Genomic DNA, 24,786 nt, shown 5'->3' with positions numbered 1-24,786 from the left:
TCCAGGGTTAGAGAGAAAAACAGTATTTTAAAATTTTTACTGCAATCATTTTATTGTCTATGAACTAGCAAGCAAAAAAAAAAAAAAAAAAAAAAAAAAAAAAACGTCACCCAACATGGTTTCTACTCAGACTAATCGCATCATGACAGAAATTTCTCTTCTAAGCATCGTTCACACCATCTTTGCTGTGAAGTCATTAGATCATTACAATCTGCCCCAACCTATGATGAGACCAAGTCTACACCCTTGTCTATGCATATATGTGCATGTATAACAGCAGAGCAGCTCAGTAGAGGGACAGGCAAATAAACACGTGACCATTTCCAGAATATCGTCAATGAAACTGTACTTTAATTGAATCGCACCCAATACCAAAACATAATTGCTATTCCAATGATCTGGATTTATTCTAGAGCATTTTACTTAGTACAGGAACTCCACCACAAATACTGCCAAAACACATTCAGATAAGTAAGATTTTAAAAAGTTAGATTTATTACAGAAAAGGCAACATATTCATAAATACTGAGCAGCTAACCGGTACAATTAGACCCAGTGAATAGATGTTTTAAAGTAAGACAACTAAAAACACTTATTGAAAAGGGTTGAAAAGTAGTTTTTATGCGACTCTGTAGATGTAGCTTTTCATGCACATGACAAATTGTTAAATGCAAATTTACAGTGTCATTTAAACTGAGCAGCAGCATGTGACTTAAAACCACAATTTGATGTTTAAGAGTCAGTTAATTTAGGATCTGACTGCATCTTTTCTTCTGACCTGAGCTTGACCCAGAATACACTGCTTTAGAATAATTCAATTGTTTAAACAAGTTCTCTTCCCCACATCTTATAAGATTTATTCTATTAAAAAACTGGAACACCCAAGCAGGTTCAACAAGTTGAACAGATGGGTAAGGTCAAAGACAGTGTAAGCGGATTTAAATGTTTCTGGCAGACAGGCATCACTTAACACTTTGGCACAAGTCTTACCCCAAAAGAAGGGTGATCATTGTTCCTTCTATGCATATCCACTCCTATAACGTGATAGTCCTTCAGGTCCAAAACGATCAGCCCAAAATCAAGTCAACTACTACACGAGCTCGGTAAATTGACAGCATGATCCCTATTTTGATGAGTTGGTCTGGGACTGATCTTCCAAGAACCTAGAAAGTTCTTTTTTTTTTATGATTTAAGGTTGGGCAATGGACGCCGGAACAGCAAGATGTGCGGTTCTGGGAGAAGCAAAGAAGAAAGGTACACGATGAGTAACTATAAAAATGCTAAAACAGTTCTACAATTCACACAAACTCAACTCCTGTTAATCAAAGGACAAGAGCACAGAAACATCTGTTCAAATATTTCTAGATTGAACAGATAGATCTTATAAAAGAGGGATGGAAGCATGACATGAATCGAGAGGAAAAACCAACCACAAATATGGGGGGGGGGGGTAGTTTCCTATATTCTAGCTTTTTTTGACATAAATGATACCCATGGTAGCTGTGACAAACACCTATTGCAGGGATTGTTAAATTTCATCAACCCAGTAAAGTCACCTTGGGCTCTGGAAAAAGGACTTGCATGGTCTCGGTTGGACCTTCTATACACTGACTAGTCAGTCAATTAATTTGCAGGTGTGGGAGTCAGTAGATTAATCATGACTAAACAGCCCATGTCCTCTATTGTGTTGATTACCTGGACCAGGTGTGCTCAGTCAATTAAAAACTGGAAGATACTAATTCACCTTGTCTTCTCCCTGAGATGGTATCTTCCAGCTTCTGAGTGACTGAACACACCTGATCCAGCTAATCAGTAGTGGGTAGGGCTGGGATGGTTGCAAAACAAGCAGTGCAGCCACCCTTGAGGGACATGGGTTGCCCACCTCTCTATTAGACACTTTGATAGCTGAATGTGCACCTAATTATTTCAAGATTCAGGTCTGCACTGTCAAATACTGCCAAGCTTCCTGTGACCATTACAAGTTTTTTTTGTGCAGCTTGTCATGAGGGAATGTCATTTTATACAAAACAAAGCACATGTGCTAAAGTTGATCTGTCAAGAGCTTTCCCAATAACACCTAAATTACCTGCTAAATTAACACTTGACAACTTCAACTATTAAATCATGCAAGATACTGAAATGAGAGACCTCTTTGTATAGTAACGTTACTAAGTTAGTGTGTTTGCAGATCAGTTCTTGAGTGACAAGATACCTGGCTGGTGGATCATGTAATGCACCCATCCTTGGCTCTGCTGGACACCCAGGTTCCTCCACTCGGTCTCTGACATCAAATGGGTTTTGGGAACACGTTTTGCAATATCTTTGGGTAGCATTACATGCCTATAAAAACAAGAAATATGTTAATTAAAGCGACGACATTTGACAATTGACGTCCTTCTCAGATCTGTAGTAGCACTGTCGATAACTCTGTTTAACAACAACGCTGACACGCTAGTAACTGTTTAAAGTAAAACAAATTTACCTACCTGTATTCATATTTGCCATCGTCATATTTATCCGAGTAGTAGATCTGTTTGTGAGACATCTTGCAAATCTGGTAAAGATTTAAACATAAAAATTCTGATTCGTAAACCAAACACATTAGCTGGGTTAAACATTAGCTGTTACTGCCACATCTTTTACTTCGTGCCACTGAACGACTCTGGCTAGGCTAAAGCTAACGTTGCTCAAGTTAGCCAAGAGCAAAAGTTCTCTCTAATCACCTACGTTTATGTAAACTCCAAACATAATGTTTCTGCTGTTGTATGATACAATCAACTGGGTTACCTTATATGACTGCCAAGGTATCCCGGTCTTAAAAAGCAATTTTTTCCAGTTTTTTGCGTCGAAAAACAGCGAGATATTCCTCCTCCTTTGTTTCCCTCTCGAATGTTTGAGAGCCCGCTTTCCACTGTTCAAATACACCTCGGCTCATCCCATTGGTCAATCGAACTAAAGAACTCTCTTGCCATTGGTCAGTTATGTGTGTCGCAGGAAATTATCGTAAATATCAACTCGCTTTCCAATTGGTCAACCTGTGACGTGAAACGTGGTGTAAACCAACCCGCAAAGAAAGCACGACATGCATGACGTTTGCTGGATAACCTGTAGAATATGTTTTCAGTGTTGCTGTAGTGAGAAGCTCACATTGGCACTGAACAGATAACATAGTCCTGCAGTGGTCATCGCTATGATATATTTATGCAATTACACTTGTAATTTGTTTGAGTCTTTATTGTTATTGCACAGGGTACAATGAAAATAAGCTCTACTTCTTATGATGCATAAAAAAACTGAATAAAAAAGTAAAAGATAAAAATAAATATAAAAGAGTAGCCTACAAATAAATGACGTGGCCAGATAGAACTACCGCACATGAGCAGTGTGATCCTGCAACACTGTTAAGTATTAATATGACAATAAAATAAGATTTAGATAAACAACTGATACCTAGGTATGACAATATTGCCATAATTGTGCTTGCTATTGTGTCTTACGCACAGATTTGACAGTATGGAATTAATAAATATCAAATTAATTACTTTTACTGATAATGTAATGTTTTGTTTTTAGATAAAGATTTTTTACTTCATTAAATTTTGGTCAGGCAACAAAAGAAACTTGTTAACTTGGTCTGCAGAAAAAAAAATGACTATAATACTTTCAATCCTAAAACTATATTTTGACACAGTGTTTCTGCAAGACCTCGTATGTATTTTAGTTGTGCACATTTTAAACAAATTTTTGATAAAGCCAATTATGTAGACCCAAATGATATGCAATAAACCTAGAGCTTTTGGGGACCCTAGGCTTTTAGGGCCCCTGGACAGTTGCCTGTTTTGGTTTTGGTCCAGCCTTGTGCAGACGTGTAAAAATAAATGTGTCAATTACAGACAAATCCGTTAACAGACTAATTATAGTGGAGAAGGATTCAAATGATGAAATTTATGTCTACACTGGAGCAATAGGAGTAGAGGGGTTGTCCACTCCGGTAAGTCCCGCAGTCAAATATAACTCTGCAGACGTGTCAGTGCGGGGCTGGTCCTGCTGGCCTGTCTCCTCTGTATATATAAGTGTGTCCGCGTGCATCTTGAGGGTAAGGTTTGCACACGACGCTGTATTATTAAACACCAGTGAAAGAAACGACGTACATCATCTGTCACTTTCACCTGCGGGCGTCAATCAAACACGGATGTTCGTCCTTTTCCTGACACGACAGTTGTATCTGATTGGCCCAGCCTGTGGGCAGGGGAGGGACTTACGGAGACTTTACTAAAATCCTATTGGATGAAAGGCGCTTTGCCCGACGTGACGCAGCTGGAATTCCCAAAGTTCACACGGAGAGAAGAGCGTAGTTCACAATAAAAACAAAACGTGTTGAAGGGGGGAAAACAGCGACTGAGGTGTGAGCACGTAGGGTAAATAAAACGTCTTCTTGGTGTTTAATTTGAGAGAGGCGAGCAGGTGTGTGGAGCGCTTGCTAACAGTGGGGCCTGAGTGTGAACGCGGAAGAGTGGGAGTGGGAATATTCAGTGTTCATCCTTTGTTTACCATCATGAGTGAGCCTTGAATTTGGTTGCTACAACAACCAGAGCCCCTTAATTCTGTCTGTTGTATGTGCAAAAGTGAGCCTTACCGCACCTAGAGCTGTCGACAAGTGAGTATGGACCTTTGTTTGCTCGTTTCTGGATCAATGAACTGCTCGTGTCTGGGATTTTACCATTTTTGGTAGTTGATCTGCAACACACTGTGTGGATGGATGGATGCATCTGAATAAATGGTTGTCTGGATATAGCAGGGCTTATAGATGCAGTGAGGAGATTCCTCATTTATTTCTGACTGAACCCATTCTTTAATTGCGCTGCAGTGTATTATTCTGTTACGTAACTTGTTTGAACGATAATCTGGTCTTTATCCCGTGTGTGCGGTGAATTATAGGCCTCAGACCATGAGGTTTCTTCATTATTGTAGCCTCATGTATAAAATCACCATCAAATACGAAAAAAGAAAACACTGAGGCGTTGTTTGTCATTTTGTGTGTATTGTAACGTTCAGAGTAATCTGGATATTAGCCTACCTATGTCTAAACCAGTAACCAGGTTAACGTCAGATAAATATACCTAGATGATACTGTTCAGTTCCACAGTGTTTGCACAGCATGAGGCATGTTGAGTGAAAACAGTTTCTGTCGTCGTCTGCAGAATATCATACAGCTGAATCTGCACCTGCTTCACCACGTTGAGCCTGAAGAGGGCGATGTCTGACAACAGCAACAGCACAGGCAGCAGTGGCTCCTCAACCAATAGCTGGACCCTCCTGTCCCCCGAGGTAAAACAGAGGAAGGAGCTTAGAAAACCCTGATTTGAGATCTGCATGCCTGGATGTTATTTGGTCATTATCCTGTCTTATGAATACAGGTTGATGTGAAACATGGCACGCCTGAAGGTGTAACCTTGAGTCCCCCATAATCATAAAATTGCAGTTAATGTTTGCAAAGGAACAGTTAAGTAGTAATCCTTTTGTGCATTGGCAAGTATGCATGCCTGCATTAAGCATGCTGCAAGTGTTAAAGTCAGCATTACCAGTAAGTGTACCTGGTGTTCATGTAAATACTTGTAGTAAGCCTCATCTCAACGGATCTTATTACTCCACAGGAAGCTGCTGTTGAGAACGTCGGGCCTGTGGATGATGGCACTGAGAGCCTGGGTGACGTCCCCAGTCTCTCTGAGGAGGTGGCAGGTACTGAAAATCAAGAGTACTACAGTATTAAAAAGATCTGCAATTAGGGCTGGGGTGTGACACCTTTGATTGAAGGTATTGCTTTTAAAACATCTACTGTTTTTTAGATTGTAGTGGTGACACTGTGTTGACCTTATTCCAGGAGCTGGTGTGGAGTTCAAACTAAGTAACATTCCAGTAGAGACTGTCCTGTCTGAGGAAGGACATCAGGTTTGTACAGAATACATTATGCCATAATCTGATCAAGATTTAATTTGAACGCAGATTATTACAGTAGGAAAGTACTGTAGACAATACAATGAGACAAAAAAGCATTTTGATTGCGATGAATATTATTAAAAGCATAAAAGTGTTTACAGAAAACTTGTTTCCCTTATGCTCTTATTTCTAGGTGTGTCAAGAGACCTCTCCAGAGTCCAGTGAGGGTCCCATCCCTTCTAGTCCAGGTCGGATGAGCCCTTTTCCCCACAGTTCTCTTGATCCTTCAGATCTTGACCTGGAGAGTCAACCTCCAGTTATCCATGATATTGACACCAGCTCCCCCAGTGACAACGAGCACATGGCAGCCATCCCCTTTGTCACCAACATTGATTTAGGGGCTCCACTCGATATTCCTGCTGCAGAATTCCCCACAGCAGAACCTGAAGAGTCCTTTTCTTCTCCTCTCATGACTTTCTCAACAGAACCAGTGCTCGACATGCCTGCTCATGTCAGGCCAACTTTCTCTGATTTTGGAGGAAGTCCTGTCTTCACCGCAGAACCCAAAACTAACATCCCCACAGAGACCATTACCGCTGCTGACACTCCCACTCATTTTGAGGCTGGGATCAGCTTTATTCCAGAAAGTACAGAGCCACAAAACACAGTTCCAGAAAGCCTGGCGACAGAGCTCCCCACTGAAGAAGGTCCTGCACCAGAGAGTATTGGTTCAGTAGAGCCAGAGGAGGAGGAAGCTGTGGAAAAGGAAACTGCAGAACCACCTGAAACAGTGATCCAGGATGAGAGAGAAGATGATGAAGGTATGGGATTTGAACATAGGAACATTTAAGATGCAAGATCAGTCTTTATTTTAGAAAAGATCTAGAGGTAGTAATTTAGTGTGAGTTTATGTTAATTTTAGTTTACTTTAAATTTTTTGCTTAATTTTCAAAAATCATTCACAAATTATTGAGAGACCAAACAGTTTTTTTTTTTCTGCTGATAACTCTGGCAGTAGTTGCAGATAAACATGGCTTTATTTTAAGTGGTCCCAATACACAATTGTGAATTGTTGTAATAGATGATACAATAAAACAGATATAACACTGATTCCCCCTAAATTTATTCAAAATAATTATAACAAATTTAAGATTTACCTTTATATTTAGAGCAGCAGTTGTGAGATTTGTCACTCTGCACCAAAGTGTTGAACAGGCCAGCTTATTCACGCTTTGCCGCTGGCTAGACAAAATCCTTAAGGGTAAAAGAAAGCAATGACAGACAGGAAGGATATACATGAATGAAGCAAGAAAATACAATACAACAAAAGAAGTGAAACAAAAAATATGTGAGATCTCAACACCTGATTTTCCAGTTAGAGCAAAGACAATTTATAGCATATCAACACACTGCACATACAGTTTATCAACATATTGTGTAATAACCATTTCCTGTCCTGGTGACATTCTCCATTCATCTTACACCTAAAATAATTGACCGTATATAAAAGACTCAAGCACTTTAATTCTTTAGCGGATGAGCAGAGTCCTTTTTTAAGTAAAGTCATGGGTGGAGTAACCTGCTATGGGGCCCCAGGGTGAAAATTATTTATTGGGCTCCTGCTTACTCTTGTTCCTCTAAGTCTCTGTACACTGTTTTCTTCTACTGGAATAATATGTGGACATGTATTTTCTGTGTGATAATTCTAAATACAAGTAAATGTAGAAATATGCACAATATCAGCCAGTAGAGATTATAATGCAAATAATGAGATTATAAGGCTACATTTTGACACATGACCCCAAGGTTATAAAGCACAACCCATCTTAAAGCCCTTGACATGTCAGTTAATAGTGTGCTTTACTGATGTATATTGCCAAACAAAGTTGCAGTTGATCATATTACCATAAACCAAATGCCACACAGTAAACATGGGGCTTTTTGGGGCCCCTGGGGGTCTGTGGCCATGCAGCACTTGGCAGCTTTGCCCTCTTGGTAACACAACCTTGTGCAAAGTAAGTGGTTTCTGGCTCTTTATAATTCACACAAGAAGCAGATATTCAAAGTCATCTTGCAGAAGAACTGGTTGCTATGTCTCTTATCTGCGTCACGCTAGCAGATGTAAAGTGATTTATCAGTGTGGCAGGAAGGCGTACACCCCACAGAGAAAATGAGAAATCTCCATCCATGAAATTACTGTTGTTGTAATTTAATGAGAAAATGTCATCAATTTCCATGAGCAGCACTGACTTTTGTCAGCCTATTTTTTTAACACACTGTTTACTTACTGTTGTGTTTTGTAGCTCGTGTATACACTTAGGTTTTGGTATTTTGTTTTAGGCAGTCTTCCAATAGCTAGTTATGTTTTTTTGGAAAGAAGTCCAGTTCTGACAGTTTTGTAGCCAAAGATGTCAGGATGATTTGTGAAGTGATTCATGGCGACATTTGAATACATGTGGTGTAGGTTTAGGTGCAATATAATCATCTGCCACTAAAATACATTTCAAAATGTGACAGCTCTCTTCTGTCTTTTCATCTTAAGAATCACTTTTTCTTTTTCTTACATTTCTCCTGTCCTTAGAGCCATCCAGTAGTTATGATTTCGGTGACACCAGCAGCTTTGATGATGGACTAAGGAGGAGGACTGTGTCCTCCTTTGAGACACCAAGGCCCAGAACATCAGACGAGGAAGATGAGGAAGAGGAAGTGGAGTTCAAGCTGGTTGAGACGAAGGAAAAGCCATGGTTTTCCTTAAACAAGTGCATTGTGGGAGCTCTGATCCTGCTCTTCTTAGGTTCCCTCTTCCTCTCAGGTGAGTTCCTCTCACACTTTACTGAGCCTGCCAGCTTGTCTCTCAGACACAATAAGAGACACTACTTTTTGCTGCCACTCCTGTCTTTTTAATTGCTGCTCCTGTTTACACCTGTTGGATCAGAGGTTGGACAGCTTTAGGGTTTTTTGGAAATTCTGTCATAACATTACATTAAACATATCTGCTTATTTGGCAATGCCAGTATTTACAAAATACTTAAGTATATTTATTTGCAGTTGTCAGCAACAGTTAGATGTCTATTTTTAGGTGTTGTTGACTAAGCTGAACTATGTCAACAGGTCTCTTCTCTGACCTGGAAAATGGTAGGTCCAGCATTAAAGATAAGACAGCAGTGTAAGCTTGTGCACTAGCTGGCTAACATGTTTGTCCAAGCATTTATCTGGCTTGACACGTCATGCAGTGGCAGCAGAAAATGGCAGATAACACGCTTTCTGAATTGTACAATAACACTCTTCATCACTGTTTGGAACAAGTCACTGGATGTTTTGGGGGAGGAGGCTTAGCTTGAGGGGAAAACTATCTATTTGCAGACAATTTGCTTGGTGAGACAAAATGTATCATGCTCAATTAAAAAGAAATGATGAAATAAATAGTTTTTGTGAAGCGCACGAATACTGGCCTGAACTCATGAAGTGCAACTTACAACAAAGCATATGTTGCTGTTATAAAATGGCCTGGCAGCTGTGCATTAGTAAAGGTGTGTGTGATAAGTCTTGTTGAAAGATGTGGTATTTTTTTATCCGACAGGTGACTTTGAGGACTCTGAACTGAGTGATGGAGTACAAAGCCAGGTCTGTTCCTGTCCTGTCTCACTTTGTTTACTGAATCTCAGTGTTATATTTTCTCCAGTATATATCTACACTACAATATGTAAAGAAAATGTCTTAAAATGTCAACAACGAATGCTAAAAGTAAAAAATATTGCTTTATCAAAAAATGTGTTTTATTTATTTGCGAGTCTTTTTCAATCCAGGATTGGCTTAACAGTGATCCACAGGATATGAAAGAGTTATTGGATAAACTGACACAGGAAAACCAACAAATCACTCTGCTAGAGGCTCAGCTTCAGGTCAGCATACCATCATATTAATGCTAATGAAGTTTTTTTTTTGTTGTTGTTGTTTTTTTTTTTTTACTTCATCATGATGTTTTAATACACCGCAGTATATTAGCAGCAAATTTTAAGTAAACATTTCTGATTATTGTCCAAGCTAAGTCAAACTTAGTTACACGGTAGATTTAGCTAAATGACTTGTTCACATCATTAAGTGTCTATTGTTGTTCTCTATCTCTCAGGCTCAGAAAGAAGAACTCGACTCAGCATTGAAGGCTGTTGCCGCAAGCGGTGATGAATCTGGTAAAGCAGACCTAGAAAAAGAAAATGCAAAGCTGAAAGAGGAGCTGTCATCTCTGCCTGAGCTAAAGAAAGAGCTGGAGAGTCTGAGGGCCAGGGTGACCGAACTCAGCCAGCTCACAGGTGTGACGTGGTAAACACAAAGCCATTCAGGTCGTTCAATATTAACTAATTGTAGCTTGGTGTACATAATAAACTGGCAACCGAGTGTAGATACTGTGATATGAAAATGGATTGATCAGAGTGTCTTCCAAGGCATTTCTAACTTTGGTGTCCTGCTATTGTCACAGCTGATCCGGAAATGCCCCCAGCCACTCCTAATTTAGCCCCTCAGACTGGTGCAAACGAGGGTCAGAGTAACCAGAAAGAGGCTGGACCTCAGAAAAGGAAGGACATGAAGGAGGGAGGCAGGCTCAAGGAGGAACTCAAGAGACAGAAAGTTCTTTTGGAGGAGAGCAGGAAAAGACTGGAAGGGATGAAAAAAGATGGAGGCGACAGGAAACGAGTTAGGGATAGTTTGGAGGAGATCCAGAGGAAGCTGTCTGAACAAGTTGAGAGGTGGGGCAAGAAGAAGCCGCAGGAGTCCAAATGGAAAGGGAACAAAGGCAAAAACAATGAGTGGGACCATGGGAAGAAAGAGAAGAAGAAAGAGTGGAAACACAGCAAAGAGGGAGGATGGAAGGACAAAGAGGAAAAGAAGGAGAAGGAGTGGAAATCTCAGAAGCAAAACTCACACAAAGAGGCATGGAGGAAACACCAGGATGAGTGGCAGAGGAAGAAGCATGAGCGCAGAATGGACAGAGAGGAACGCAGGAAAGAGAAACCATGGCACAGCCACCCTGGTAAAAACTCCCACAGCCATCCTCATCATCATCAGCAGCATCATCACCACCAGCCTCATCAGCACAATCACAACGACTTCTGGAGAGACCAAGAGCAGAAGCTCAGGCGCAATGTCCGCCCCCAGCTGGGCTGCAGCTCTGTGGAGGACTGTGCCAGCAAAGAGGGGCTGTACCCAGTGGAGCTGTCTGAGTTTGAGGAACTGCTGGAGGGCTACCTGAGCAAGCTTGAAGGATCTTCATCCGAGAGCAAGGACAGGATCCGAAAGCTGACTGCAGAGTTCTTCGAGGACGGCGTCTTCATCCATGACAGGGTCCTTTTCAGCGACTTTGCTGAGGACGTAGCAGACATTCTGGAGGACATGGTGGACGTTTTAGTGGACAATGGGCTGAATGATGACGACTCCCTGGAGGAGGAGATGGAGGAGTTTGAACGAGAAGCCCTATGGAAGTTTTCAGCCACAGCTTAAATGTAGACATAGAGGGGAAAGAATAAAATACAACACTAAGATACAAAGCAAGAGTTGGAATTATAGGGCACTTCTTGTCTACCTTTTCCTCTTCAGAGCTGTAACTGTAGTAGCTTCTGGTACAGATTGGTTGTGCCTCTCATAAACGTGTCCCTCTGAATATTTACCTATAAGCTAGACTTGTATTATTTTGGACTTAGTTGTTGTTACCTACCTCTGTTAAGTCATGCCTCCTAATGCAAAGTCCTTCAGTAATGTGTTGTGTGGGTTTTTCCTCTACTATATAGTGTTTTCTCAGTACTTAGTGCATGTTGCAGTTCATACTGTAAATTCAAACAAATCACACAAAAACAGGCTTTTAAGGAGCTGGTATTCGCAAATGATTCTTTGGAGCACCAGTGCCATGCAGTCATATTTATTTATACGGTTCATATAATATTAAATATATTATGAGTTACAGAAAAACATGTCATATTGACTGTTAAGTACCTTTGTGTCATTTGACTTTCTGCCTTGTGTGGGAATATAACCTGCCTCTACTCCCAGCAGGTTAAAACAAAGAAACTTTTACAGATACCATTTGCCTCAAGTCAAGTGTAACTGTCCAATCCCAAAAGGACGAGATCCCAGTTGTTTCACCGATAAGCATCAGATCAGGTCGGACCAGTTTTGCGCCAGCAGCTCTTTAGTAGATTTGGGCAAACACATAGAGTGCTGTTTTAGAGCCCGAAGTGTTTGGTTTCAAGATTTGAAAGACTTTTCATGCTCCAACCTCCAACTGCCAGTTGACAGCAATTGTGTGAAACAACCAGGAACCTGTTTGTGACACATTTACATCAGTACTGCTAAAAAAAAAATGCAATAGTTAAATTGATGACTGCTAAACAACTTTAGCACTTTCCCCAAACATTCACATTTACAGCAACATTTTTTCTTCTCACTATTCACTCAGTTTAAATGTTGTTTTTAATATTTTTATAATGTAGCTAAGGGGACCTCCAACACATGATCTACATATATATATATATATATATATATATATATGTATGTTATCCCAGAGCAAGCAGCATAAAAAGTATAGAGTAGAGTGTAGAGTATCTACAGTAATTCCCCAAATTTTTCATTTAAAAGAAATTACTAAATTTGCCTAAAAGAGATTGGCAACCACATCAATATTGTTCTTCATTTTCCTCTTAGTTTGTTAGCAGGTTGATGTAAATGCACTCAAGTTGTTTGATTCTTAAAAAAAGAAAAAGGAGATAGTGGCTTCATTTAATTTTGTTTTGATAAGCCAAACACAAACGGTACAAAGTACTGCAGTATTATTTTCTAGTGGAAGCAAAAAACGCTTTTGATTTTATTCACATCTCATCGTGGAGATTTTCTTTCTCTGGGTTGATGTGACACTGCGAGCGACAGAATGTAATTGTCAGTTCTTGTTTCTCAAAAATTCAGTGAGGCTTTGAAGTGTTTCACGTACATTCACTCTGTCTCTACGCTGCAACTCTTTTCCTTATGTGAGAAGAAAAACCACAGACGTTGTCCCAAACTATCTATGTTGAATGGGGAAAAGGATGTTTTCATTGATTTAGTTTGCCAGCTACTGCTTATGTGCCTTTATTATTAGAGATTCATTAGATTGAACAAGAAGTGTTTGATTTCAGTTGCTTCTGCAAGATTAAGAAGTTTACACTACTTGCAATGTTATTGTTTCATAGAGCAGACACTGAATGTTGTAGTTTACACATGAAGTTTTGTTAAACATTGTTCTTCTCTGCAGAAGAACAATTTTTAAGTTTTTAGACCAAAGGGAATAGTGGAAAACTTAATCACAACAAATCCTTTAAGGAAGACATTTCTAAAAGTTTAGTTTTTTGTGATGTATTTTTGTCTTTGTGGGACAACAGCAAGACTTATGCTTATTCATAATGTGGCTCAGATGTATGTCTAATTGATTTCTGGACAAAAGTATTGATGAATTTGGATCAGTTGCTAATTTTTCTCATCATCAGGAATGTCCTCTTTTAGGAAGTCAATGCTAAGTTCAATAAAATTTTCACAATGAAATATGTGATGGTGTTTTTATTTAAAAGCTCTGGTTGATTCAGTCATTATGTGGGGAAAATTCAAGATGTCAAGAAAACACACACTAAATAACAGAGTGAGTTGTATTGGTGGATCTGTGTAATTGTTGAAAATGTAAAATGATGATTGCATTATCTGGCGCTCTCTGTGAAAGTAAGAAGTGGAAGTGTTGGCATGTCAGGGATCTATGACCACAGCTATGTAGCCAAACTAAAATATTTACATCCAGATTCAAATTCTTTCAGCAGGAGCTTACATGTTCACAGGCACGAACTCACAGCCAGTCAGTCTTCATCTGTGAAGAGACTAGTTTGGCTGACCTGATAAGCTGAAGAGTGAGAATGTAAACAGCAATTGAGAACAAGTCTGTGGAAATGAACCTGAAGTTTTCGATTCATTTTTGGAATTCTATAAACAAGTCATATGCAATAATTTCTTCAACTTTTTTATGTTCTTCTAGAGTGTGTCCCATCCAACATTCATTTTTCAAAGGGCAGGGTGCAAAAACTCAAAAACGTCCTCCATCGCTCTTAAAATGCTTTAAAATGAAAGGTAACGTTTTTCTGCAGGTAATGACCCCCCCCCCCACCTGCATGATCAGCCACTTGATTAGAATGACTTGACAACGATGATATCAGTAAACCCCTTCTCTGTAGACTGAACTGGATTGGTTTTGTGCAATCATCAGTACAAATATGACCTTTGTAGGACAGTGTCAGTTTTTTTCTGGTGTGTGTTTATATAGTTGCGTGTGTGTGTGTGTTTGTGTGTATATATCATGCGGGTCCCCAGAGTAGTGGAAATCAAGCAGAGATAAAGGCAGCCTGCAGGGTGGGAGAGAAGGGGGCAGGTTAAGTGTTTTCCGCTGATGTGTGCATCAATGAACAGGGATGAACATATAAATTTAGAGTGTTGGTGTCAGACTGAAGAAGACTCTCACACTTCAGGTAAGGACCACTGCCTCTGCATTTGCTTACAGTTTGATTTTCAACTTATTTCTTGTATAAAAGATGTTTGCCGCTATATTCAGGTGTTTGTTTCTCTCTTCATTTACTCTCCAGTTCTGAGCACAAACCATCATGGAAGCAGCCATCACCACCCTTGTCACCCAGTTCAAGACCTACGCTGGAAAAGATGGTTCTTCCAGCACCCTGAGCAGAGACGAATTCCACAACCTGGTGACCTCTCAGCTTCCCAACTATGTCAAGGTATGCCTATTGCTTTTACACACACTCAAGTGTTATGGTACCTCATAAGAAACCCATTATTGCCATCACTTATATGAATCTCTTTCTCTAGGTTGAGCACAAATTCATATGTATTGTTATCATGTCATGTGTAAAATTATTATTTAGTATCGACTTTTATACTGTAATTATATGTTTAATATAATCCAGGTAAGTACAGTAAGTACATGCTTTTGGGTCTGCATGCTATATGTTGTTACACCATAACATATATCATATGAGGGACTGTGAGATCATTTTGCTTTAAAAATGAAAATCTAAAGTTGCAGAGAGCTTATTTTCTTTATTATAGTCATTTTCAATTTATCAGTTTAATATTTTGTATATAAAATAAAAAGGTTATTTAAATTTTTAATCTACACCTTTGCCAGTCAAACTAAATAAAAATCCCCAACTGACAATTGTATAGAATAAAGGAAAACAAGCTAATGCCATATTTGGGAAGCTGTGATTTATTATAGTTTTTCCTTTATAATCTCTGAAACAGTTATCAAATTTATCATCAGTTATTCAGGACATTTTAAGTGTGTGCACTTGGGTGGTAATGGAATTTCCCCATTGTAGGACTAATAAGGGAATTAAGTTTAAGTTTAAGTTTAATGGTGGATTGAATCTGAATGAAAGTGGAATGGAAATAATTATGTATGACAAATAATTCAGATACTGTATAACAATATGAAAACATATTAACAATTGCACAATGTATTATTAATGTATAATACATGTTCTGTAATAGGCTCCAGCAGATCCCCGTGACCCTCATTAGGAATAAGCGGGTATAGATAATGGATGGATGGATGGATGTTCTGTAATGTGTAATATCTAATGTAATGGATGGATGTTCTGTAATGTTCATTGTAATTGTTAGGGTTTGAGTTCCATGTCTACCTTTTGTTCACTGTGGTCTCTTTAGAGGATTTTATCATAAAGAAACTTGGTGTGACCGTCAATGAATTTTCACTTCAGTTGTATTTATTGCTTCAGTCAACCATTAGGTGGCAGGACGGTCATTTAGAGGAGGCACTGCAGCAGCTCAGAATCCTCCTGTATTGATCAGTTTTTCTCCTGCGATCACCCACAGAACGCCAGTGATCCTAAGACGATTGACCAGCTCATGGGCTCGCTGGATGAAAACAACGACGGGGAGCTGACTTTCTGCGAGTTCTGGCAGCTGATTGGAAAACTGGCAAGCAAAGAGGGCGGCTTCTGTTCATAGAGCTGTCGTGGCTTTGAGCAGCTTGTGCAATACCAATCAATTCAGTTTAAGCTGCCCAGCTCTAAACTGAAAACCTCTAAACTCTATTTGTTTTATCACCTCACCAGTAACACATTTGTAACTCTTTAGTTGCCATTGGCTGGATGCAGGAAACTTTGAATTAAAGGCGTCATTGTCATAAACCCTCACACCTCTAGTATTTTATCTTCTGTCAGTTATTCACCATATTATATGACGTACAGCCACACACTTTTAAGGTGCGATTTAGGGGCCTGTAACCCTCCATGTGTTACTGCTGCCATAACTATCCATGCCACAATATCTCATTCCATAGAGCTTCACAATGGCTGTCTGTCCAAAAGCAAAAGCCTGTTTGTCAGAGAGGCCTGAGAGGAACACGTTTTAGAGACATGTCAACCAAACTCTTCCCATTATGTTTGGGTGGACGTAGTGATTTTGCAGCATTTAGGCTTTTGTATTTGAACAGCATCATGGTTGTTTAGCTTGTATTCTCACTTTTTATTAACTCTGATGTCTAGACAGAGTTATGTGTGCTGGCGTGCTCCCCAGCTGTTTTATAGCCTATAGGCCTGTTTTAATTTTGTGAGAGAGAAAAGGGGCAGCTAACTGATTTTCAGGACATGGATCTTTCAACAGATAAGTAAATGTGACCTTTGTATCCAAATTACACATGCAAAGGTGCCAGTATGGGAGGAGTGACGATGGGCAAGTGAGTCAGCAGCAACAAAGCGAGAGAGAAAATGAGCGAGGGACACATCTATTGCAGGGAGGGCTCCTTAACTGGCAGTCAAGAGCTTTGCCAGATAACTTTAATGTGGAGGCTTGACTCTGCATTATAGTGAGCTTTAATCCATGCAGGACATTTATTTTTAAAATACAAAGACTTGAAAGTCATTTCAAGAATCTGGCAAGACTGCTTTACCTCTTGCATCACTTTTGCCACCCACATTGGCTTTCCTAAAGTATTTTCACTTCACTCTCAAATTTCCGTAGTTAACTGGAAAATGTCAATCCTGCTTCACTGCCAAATCCTGGTTTTAGCTTGAAAAATCTGGATTTTGTTCTTGTTAGTAATGAAGCGCATTTTGTATTGGTAACCTCCTAACACATCTGTGTGTTGTCCTAAAACAAGATTATACGATCCTGGATGATGACTAGACTTCCAGTGTCAAAGTGTTTTATGTGTTTACATTTAATAAGTGAAATATTTTTGAGCGCTGAGCTGATGATGTCACCTCGTCCGCCCTTGTCTCCACGTCCCCTGGGATGACACAAGCTAGTTGGCGTGAAACTGTGCAAATCACTCATGACGTGAAACATCTGGCCAAAAGAGCCAAAGATAATTCCAATGAAAACCGGGAATTAAAGGTTTTAATACGTTTTGACTCCCTTTTCCTGAGCGTTAGACCCGCGCTCTTCCACATTCCCAGTTCTCCCTCAGACTCTTCCAGGTACACGCCCTTTGACTTGTCAGGGGGAAAAGTTTTAAGGAAAGAAAAAAAACGTAAATCACGGAAGAGATTCTGCAGCTCTACTCGTTTGGCAAGTTCTCTGGACTTAAAGCAGCGTAGAAAGGCGGAGAAGAGGGCAGAAAGTCAAACTTGCGCATATTTATACACCTCTTGTCCCGCAGACGGTATACGGTGAGTTGATTGCGTCTTTTTGAATTCTTTTGTGTTTCTGCTCCGTGTATTTGCTCAACGTTTTTGCCACGTTTCTATATACTGTTACAAAAGCCTTCCCATAAAACTTGGCGGCGGTCTGGCTGCAACACGGTCTGTGACTGCACTTCTCCGAGGTTTTTAGTCTCAGCTTACAGTTTTACATGTTAGTAGTTGGTGGCTGTTTTGCTTTTATCAACTTTTGCTTAGTCGCAGTTATTGACCGCGTTAATTGCCATATGCTCTCTCTCCCCCTCGCTCTCCCTATCGCGCTAAGGCATTTCATGTTCTGATAGATCACTTGTCAAAATACCGATCACTTGCAAACAGCCTATGAAAAAGTGACGTGATTTGAAATGTCAAGAGTTCTGAGCTCAAATGTTGTGTATCAAATGGGCATCCGGATCGCGCGTAAAGGCGCAATATTTGCGCAAAATCAACATTTTACGCACGTTTTTATAAAGAGGCCCATAAGAGTGACGGCTTGCGTTGCTGTGAGGATCTTTTGTGGCTTATAACAAATTCTGGTTTCAGCTTTTAAAATGGCCTGTGGGGCGAAAGATGGTGAGTCCAGGCAAAGTCCATAACGTCCGGGCGGTTCAGCCTTCAGTTGTCTGTGTTTTCAAACCTAGCAGAGGAATTTGTTTTATACACAGCTACGATACTCCTGCTCCCTCGCAATTTACAGCCACAACCTAACTTGTTCCTCTGTTAATATTTTATGCCACATGAGCGGTCGTATTGTCATTACGCTGCGCACGTACCATATCACATTCGCCCATTTGGAAAACGCAACACTCGATCTTCTTCTGGCTTCTGGGGGAAACGGGAAACCTCTGGTTGTTGGCCTGTATATTTCATTATTTGCCCAGTTTTAAGACGAATAACGAGGATTAGTTTGTCTTCTGAATGGGACCAGTGACGCAAGTGTTTGTCGAAATTAGGGCACGTGTTGGGGACTCTATCCAAGTAGGCGATAGCACCTTAAACAGGTCACTAAATTCATAATGAATGTGAGAATGCACAGAAATGTCAGTCTGGGAATAGAAGAAAAGCGTTTGCTGGGTCTTTTTTGGATAGGACGCACTGAGAGCCGTTAAGGCCCTTGTGTACTCAGAGTGTAGAGGGTGTGTCACCTCTGCAGGAAGAAGTCCCCAAAAGTTCCTACAGAAAACGTTTTATGTTTACAGTATAACCAAAAAGACGCAATGTAGGGGGGGGAATTTTAATATTGGTGTTTCCAATGAACCAGTTTTTGAAGATATTCTTTACTGCTGTAGTTCAGTGACAGCTGTGTGACAATCAGCTGCTGCTGCACTGTGAGGGGCACAGTTTGAGACTTGTATGTCACCCTGCAGAATTTAAAAGGCGAGTGAAATGTTATAGCTTCCAATGACCCTATGTTCCAGAGTCAGAGCTCTCTGTCTCTTATGACATAATGAGACGTACAGGCACATGCTCTAATTGGCCGTATACTGTTTGCTTGTGGTGACTGCTGGAGAGAAAATGTTTGGCTGGAGGGTGCTTGAGTGTGACATACACTTCAGTAATTAAGGTACAAGTGACATGAGCAATATAGCATCCTGTAGCTGAAGAAAAGGGGGGAAACTAGCTCAAAATTGGCCTGTGAATTCCTAAGTGAGCTCTGCAGAAAGGAATGAATGGAATTCCTGCACAGATATGTCACCTACTGGTGTGTTTTTGATTCTGAGCAATGTCTGTAGATTATCGATACATCTGAGATGACATATTTCTACATGTAAGAATGTGTCTCTCTGTAAGCCATAGTATCTGCTGAGACTCTCAAATACTTTTTTTTTTTTTGGCATGTCTGGCGCCTTTTATGTCAAATATAGTGTTAACGGCGACAGATAATCAAATACATTTGGGCGTGTGTGTTTGTGTACACTGTAATGGACCTGTCCAGGGTGTACCCCTGCCTTTCACCCAAATAGAGCTGGGATAGGCTCCAGCAGATCCCTGTGACCCTAAATAGGAATAAGTGGGTATAGATAATGGATGGATGTTTGTGTGTAACAGTGAGAAGGCAGCAGTGGCTTTAGAAGAATAAAAGGCAGCAGAGTGAACACAAAGATGAGACTGTAGCAGAGAGAGAGAAACAGACAGGGACTAGGTAATCCCTTAGGTAATCTGAAGCCTGGTCCCCTGAGTAGCTTCAGCAGATCAGATGACCTATCAAAGATCAGAACTTCCATTGTGCATCACAGCTTGTCTCTCCGTCAGACTCCCTCTTACCTTCTCCACTTATCTCACGTCACCGTTCCTTAATGTGGCTCTAGACTCAACACTTGAAACAAAAGGCTTCACAGGGACTAGAGGAGATCCTCTGTTTTATTTTCCACTGGACATGCCTACCAGGCCACTTCCTGTCTTACACAACCCACTATCTATCTATCTATCTATCTATCTATCTATCTATCTATCTATCTATCTATCTATCTATCTATCTACCTACCTACCTACCTACCTACCTACCTACCTACCTACCTACCTACCTATCTACCTATCTATCTACCTATCTATCTACCTATCTATCTATCTATCTATCTATCTATCTATCTATCTGTTTGTCTCTGTCTGACTGTCTATCTCACACCACTGATTTGACTTCTCCCTTTTCCCAGAGAGAAAAATGGAGGCTGCCATTCAGACCGTGGTCAAGGTCTTCATGAAATCGGCCAAGGGAAAGGAGAGTCTAGGAAAGAAGGATTTCCAGAACCTCGTCAAGTCCCAGTTCAGCAACATCCTGTCGGTTAGGAAATCTTCATTGAACCTCTCTGAAATGCTACCAACACTTTTTATAAAACTACCTCACAAAAAGCATACACTAGACTTCATGTAGCACTGGCTAGGCTTAGTCTATCCAAAGGTTTAATATGTGCATTGTGACCAAATGGTGGTGTAATATACAGCAGGTGAATGGGGAAAGTGATCCGATATGATAGGATGACATTCATCAGCATTATAATGTAAGAAGAGCCAGTGATAGAGTGTCATTTACTAATCGTGTATGGTGATTTCACCAGTGAGAGTCGAGGTAGAGTTACTCATCATCGTGCTTGATTGTCTCATGGTTGTGTGTGCCTACAACGCAGGACACGGACAGCAAGGAGGCGGTCAACAACATGTGTCAAGGCCTGGATACCAACCAGGATGGCAGGGTTGGCTTCGAGGAGTACATGAAGCTGGTCGGCTACCTGGCAGTCTCGCTCAACGAGCAGCGCATCCTCGCCAACGAAGAGCCTGCCACGAATGCTGCGACCGCGCAAGTGGCACAAAGCGTGGTCACTAAAGAGGAGGAGAAGCCAGAGGCAAATGCTGAGGCAAAGCCAGAAGCAACTGCTGAAGTGAAGGTAGATGCAAATGCAGATGGAAAGGTAGAAGTAAAAGCAGAAGGCGAGACGCAACCTCAGGCAGCAAAGAAGGAGCCGGCGGTGGCGGCGGCAGCAGTGGTGGCATCGGCAACTGAGGCGGCGGCAGTGACAGTGGTGAACGAAGTGGTTGTGAAAGAAGAAAAGAAGGTGGGGGGAACAGAAGAGGTGGTGGTTGTTGCAGAGAAGGTGGTCACCACTGTGGAGGCAGAAGTGGAGAAGAAGACAGAGGAGGCAACCTCATAGGGGACAATCCAACAAAACAAAAAACAAACACACTACACGTTTACATTCAACACCACACAAAATCATTAACGTTGCCAAAATAAGTTTTTAAGACACTAAAGATTTTTAAAATCCACACAACTTTAAATACAAATTACTGATAAAAATTCAAGCACTACAACCCCAACTCTGAAGAAACCATATTCTTTATATATGAGAAATAATACATGTGAATGACATTAGAATTATTACTTTGTATTTCTATTTACCACTTTGTTCATATGTACAGCATGTGCATCCCACTATATGGCACATTTACCTCATTAAGATAATCTACTATGAGAGCATGCAGACGTCAACTATCATGTCCATGCTGTATCCCTGTGAAAAGTGTAAAGCATGACTTCTCTGCACACATGACCAAAGTGTCGCTGTATGTTAAAACACCACTGCACACAAAAGAGCTTGTTAAAATCCTGTCTTCTCCCCACTTTGGTCTTCATCTGGGTCTCATCTTCCTAAGTTGTCACACATCCCCACGTCCCTTATCTGCTCTACAGTTCCCTAAGTCCCTGATGAAACATCAGGATATGTCTTCCTAGATACTAACGGCTTAAAGGAATAGTTTGACGTGTTGGGAAATACACTCATTAGCCTTTTTGGTTAAAATACATGGGACAACTGGCACCACTCCTATATGTGTCCATTGAATATGAAGCTGCAGATTTGGGCTGGTTAGTTCAGCTGAGGATATAGACTAGAAACAGGGAAACTGCTGGCTCAGCTCTGTCCAAATCCATCCAAGCCAACTACCAGCGCCTCTAAAATTCACTTATACAAATGTTAGCGGTCTAATCCTGTTTATACCTTGGCTTTTATATGCATTAAACAAACAAAATTTAAAGTGAGCTCAGTAACTGCTGGTGAGTAGATTTCACACAGAGCCAAGTTAGATGGTTTCCCCTCTTTTCATATTATATGCTGGCTAAGCTAAGCTTCATATTTACTGGAAAGTCATGAGGTTGGTATCAAGCCTCTCATTGAACTTTTGGCAAGAAAGCAAGTAAGTGCATTTTGAACTATTCCTGTATTGGTTGCATGAAAATCTGTCAATAACACTTTTTACATTCTTATCTTTTTACTCACAATGCTATGGAGCTGATTTAGCATGACAATAAACAAACTGTTTTGCTGAAGCTTTGCATTACTTCAGCTCATCTTAATTGTGTACTTAATGCCCCATTACACACTCTTCTCTCTTTCTGTCTAGTCTGCTTTATGGGTCACTTTCTGTTTTGTTTTTTTTTTCTGTTATTCCCAGCCTGGAGTTTATACTATATCCTTTTCATTCATACTCATATTCATAGATTAGGAACTGGAAGATCAGATGTGCTAAATAAGGTCAAAGAATGGAATTAACACTGAAGAGGCCTTATGGAAGAAAGGGAGGACAAAGTTGTCCCTTTGTAGTGGGCTGGTGCAGGTCAGAGAAGGTGTTTATGCAAACTGATGTACCTGGATTGGAACTGGTGGAGAAAAAGAAGATAATATACACCAGCGCCTCGTTACAATGGTCCAATGAGGCTTATTGAGCCGTGAGGGTGCTGGACGGTACCTGGAGTGAGCCCTGGGAGAGGCTCTCTTTAAAAATCTTCATTGTTGCTTGTTGTTTTCCACTGGTCTTAACACCAGGTGCATGTTTGCTTTTTAGTCACACCTGATACAGCTTAAAGACCCTGCTTGACCTGAAACTGGATCCTTGAGTCCCAAACATTGGGAAACTACTGGATTAGGCATTTGATGGGTAACACACCCTGGGACACAAACAATTACATGAAAGTAATCCCAGGCTCCAGAGATCCTGCCCATCAGACAAGGTGATGGTGTCAGAGGGATCGTTGTCAGAGGTTTTTTCAGAAAGTAATACTGAGCCATCAATATAGATCTACACGGTGTGATCTTTTACAACAGGCTAATAATAAAATATTGCATGCTATCAGAAAATTATTTGGTAAATAGCACCATTGTATTACTATTAATGTGGCCATTATTTAAGTTCTACATGGCCTCTTTATATTTAACATTTTAACCTAACTCTTCCTTGTTTTAACCACTATGGAGATCACTTGAAAATGTACTTCTTTGTCAGATATGGAATTTTACAATTTAGTAATTTTTAAATGGTGTCATCATTAATAATGCAGTCATGAGAGAAAGGCTTGTGCTGCAGACCTGTTATTTTACTAGTCTACCTGGCCAGCCATGTATTACTCAAGGTACACACATTTTAGGCACACAACCAGCAGCACCTGGCACTTCAAACTGCTCGGCAGCAAAATGGGCAAGACAAATAAACCTAAGTCATGTGGTCACCCTGCCTCAATGTGACACTCCCATTGTAAATACTCACTCATTTACACTCAGCCTTTATACTCATACTATGCTATGTTTGCTGCATGAGCTATTACTAAAAAAAAAACTATTGGATATGTTGGGCTATTTCCACTATATTAGTAAAATTATTAAAACCTATATATTTTTTATACACTTTCTAAAGGTACTTCCTGTGAATATTGGAAACATATCTCTCTTGCACCATCTACAGCCGTCTTTCTGCTCAACATTTACAAAGGCCTCGGGCACTTAAACACAGTAGTTTATATCACTTTTCTCCATGTTAGTCTCATTTGTTTTAATTATGACCTGTATGTGCTTTTTGCTCTCGTCTAATCATAATCAGCCAAATTATGGTAAGAAGAAACTGGATAAAGCAAAATTCACTTTATTGATGTGTTACATTAACTTGACTTGCACTTCTAACATATTTCTGAATATAGCGTAAACAGACCCGGATTTAACATCATCTGGAAATCATTTTATCACAGCTGATGCTTTATTTTAATCTATTTGGAATAACAGATGGACAGAGAAGTATGAGCTTTAGGTTAAATTGCATGAACTAGCAGTTTTGTTACTGTCCCATAGTGTAAACCCCACCCAACCCTAACTCCATTTAGATTAAAGACATGCTGGAACCAAACACAGGAGATTTGCAACAGGGAGTGTTTGCAGCCAGATTTTTATTGGCACACAATAGGTTTCATTCATTCTGAGACACAGTAGAGGAAGAAAAGCCTGAGTTAAGGAATCCTCCCACTTGATATAATACATTTAAATATATGGATGTGCTTTTAAGGCTAATTGGGTCAAAGTCTTTATGATTATAGGATCATTCCCAGGATATTGCAGATGCTTTTATCATTGTGTTTATTTCTTGCCAAGTACTAGAGGGTGTGTGTGTTTAGCATTTGGACTCATTTAAGGCCACTGTCCAGGAAAGTCCACTATGGTAGTATTTCAGCTTCATATGTAATGCTGTACCATTTTTGCTTATTCAGTGTAATTATGTGTATTGCCTAATATTGAATAAAACTGTGACAATAACAGATTTTTTGTTTGTGGCCTGCTATGTGTCTAGTTATTTGCAAGAATTCGCTACACATAGG

General features: G+C 40.2%; 4 protein-coding genes across 7 annotated transcripts; 3 read left to right on the top strand and 1 right to left on the bottom strand.

Moving 5' to 3' along the window:
* Window positions 1-473: 473 nt before the first annotated feature.
* cks1b (CDC28 protein kinase regulatory subunit 1B) lies at window positions 474-2,915 on the bottom strand. Its single transcript, XM_026300274.1, has 4 exons — window positions 2,788-2,915; window positions 2,487-2,554; window positions 2,213-2,340; window positions 474-1,232 (listed from the first exon to the last, which is right to left on the bottom strand). The coding sequence occupies exons 2-4, from the start codon at window positions 2,543-2,545 to the stop codon at window positions 1,183-1,185; spliced, it is 237 nt and encodes a 78-aa protein (XP_026156059.1). The 5' UTR covers window positions 2,546-2,554; window positions 2,788-2,915; the 3' UTR covers window positions 474-1,182.
* Window positions 2,916-4,169: 1,254 nt separating this feature from the next.
* pbxip1a (pre-B-cell leukemia homeobox interacting protein 1a) lies at window positions 4,170-13,500 on the top strand. Of its 4 annotated transcripts, none has more exons than XM_026300485.2 (11): window positions 4,170-4,418; window positions 5,202-5,328; window positions 5,655-5,739; window positions 5,882-5,949; window positions 6,131-6,758; window positions 8,519-8,749; window positions 9,049-9,072; window positions 9,518-9,561; window positions 9,744-9,839; window positions 10,067-10,247; window positions 10,415-13,500. In XM_026300485.2, the coding sequence occupies exons 2-11, from the start codon at window positions 5,257-5,259 to the stop codon at window positions 11,431-11,433; spliced, it is 2,448 nt and encodes an 815-aa protein (XP_026156270.1). In that variant the 5' UTR covers window positions 4,170-4,418; window positions 5,202-5,256; the 3' UTR covers window positions 11,434-13,500. The 4 variants fall into 4 exon arrangements, with proteins under 4 accessions (XP_026156270.1, XP_026156269.1, XP_026156272.1 ...); XM_026300484.1 differs by having other exon boundaries at window positions 4,171-4,657; XM_026300486.1 differs by having other exon boundaries at window positions 4,296-4,403.
* An 864-nt stretch (window positions 13,501-14,364) lies between these two features.
* Window positions 14,365-16,163, top strand: s100a11 (S100 calcium binding protein A11). The gene is made up of 3 exons (XM_026300616.1): window positions 14,365-14,465; window positions 14,580-14,726; window positions 15,847-16,163. Exons 2-3 carry the CDS (start codon window positions 14,598-14,600, stop codon window positions 15,979-15,981), a joined length of 264 nt encoding a protein of 87 aa, XP_026156401.1. The 5' UTR covers window positions 14,365-14,465; window positions 14,580-14,597; the 3' UTR covers window positions 15,982-16,163.
* A 1,243-nt stretch (window positions 16,164-17,406) lies between these two features.
* Window positions 17,407-24,737, top strand: s100u (S100 calcium binding protein U). Its single transcript, XM_026300517.2, has 3 exons — window positions 17,407-17,645; window positions 20,309-20,436; window positions 20,780-24,737. Exons 2-3 carry the CDS (start codon window positions 20,317-20,319, stop codon window positions 21,299-21,301), a joined length of 642 nt encoding a protein of 213 aa, XP_026156302.1. The 5' UTR covers window positions 17,407-17,645; window positions 20,309-20,316; the 3' UTR covers window positions 21,302-24,737.
* The last annotated feature ends 49 nt before the right edge of the window (window positions 24,738-24,786 follow it).

Source organism: Mastacembelus armatus, chromosome 11 (assembly GCF_900324485.2).
Source record: "Mastacembelus armatus chromosome 11, fMasArm1.2, whole genome shotgun sequence".
Lineage (NCBI taxonomy): Eukaryota > Metazoa > Chordata > Actinopteri > Synbranchiformes > Mastacembelidae > Mastacembelus > Mastacembelus armatus.
Note: the sequence above shows the minus strand (reverse complement) of the source record. Positions and strands in the feature narration are given on the sequence as shown.

Coding starts and splice junctions, on each gene's coding strand:
- cks1b (XM_026300274.1), bottom strand. CDS start 2,545: ATGTCTCACAAACAGATCTACTACTCGGATAAATATGACGATGGCAAA. Junction 2,341..2,486: donor GATGGCAAATATGAATACAG/GTAGGTAAATTT, acceptor TTGTTTTTATAG/GCATGTAATGCTACCCAAAG. Junction 1,233..2,212: donor TTACATGATCCACCAGCCAG/GTATCTTGTCAC, acceptor TGCTTCTCCCAG/AACCGCACATCTTGCTGTTC.
- pbxip1a (XM_026300485.2), top strand. CDS start 5,257: ATGTCTGACAACAGCAACAGCACAGGCAGCAGTGGCTCCTCAACCAAT. Junction 6,759..8,518: donor TGAGAGAGAAGATGATGAAG/GTATGGGATTTG, acceptor TCCTGTCCTTAG/AGCCATCCAGTAGTTATGAT. Junction 9,562..9,743: donor GTGATGGAGTACAAAGCCAG/GTCTGTTCCTGT, acceptor TTTTCAATCCAG/GATTGGCTTAACAGTGATCC.
- s100a11 (XM_026300616.1), top strand. CDS start 14,598: ATGGAAGCAGCCATCACCACCCTTGTCACCCAGTTCAAGACCTACGCT. Junction 14,727..15,846: donor AGCTTCCCAACTATGTCAAG/GTATGCCTATTG, acceptor GATCACCCACAG/AACGCCAGTGATCCTAAGAC.
- s100u (XM_026300517.2), top strand. CDS start 20,317: ATGGAGGCTGCCATTCAGACCGTGGTCAAGGTCTTCATGAAATCGGCC. Junction 20,437..20,779: donor AGTTCAGCAACATCCTGTCG/GTTAGGAAATCT, acceptor CCTACAACGCAG/GACACGGACAGCAAGGAGGC.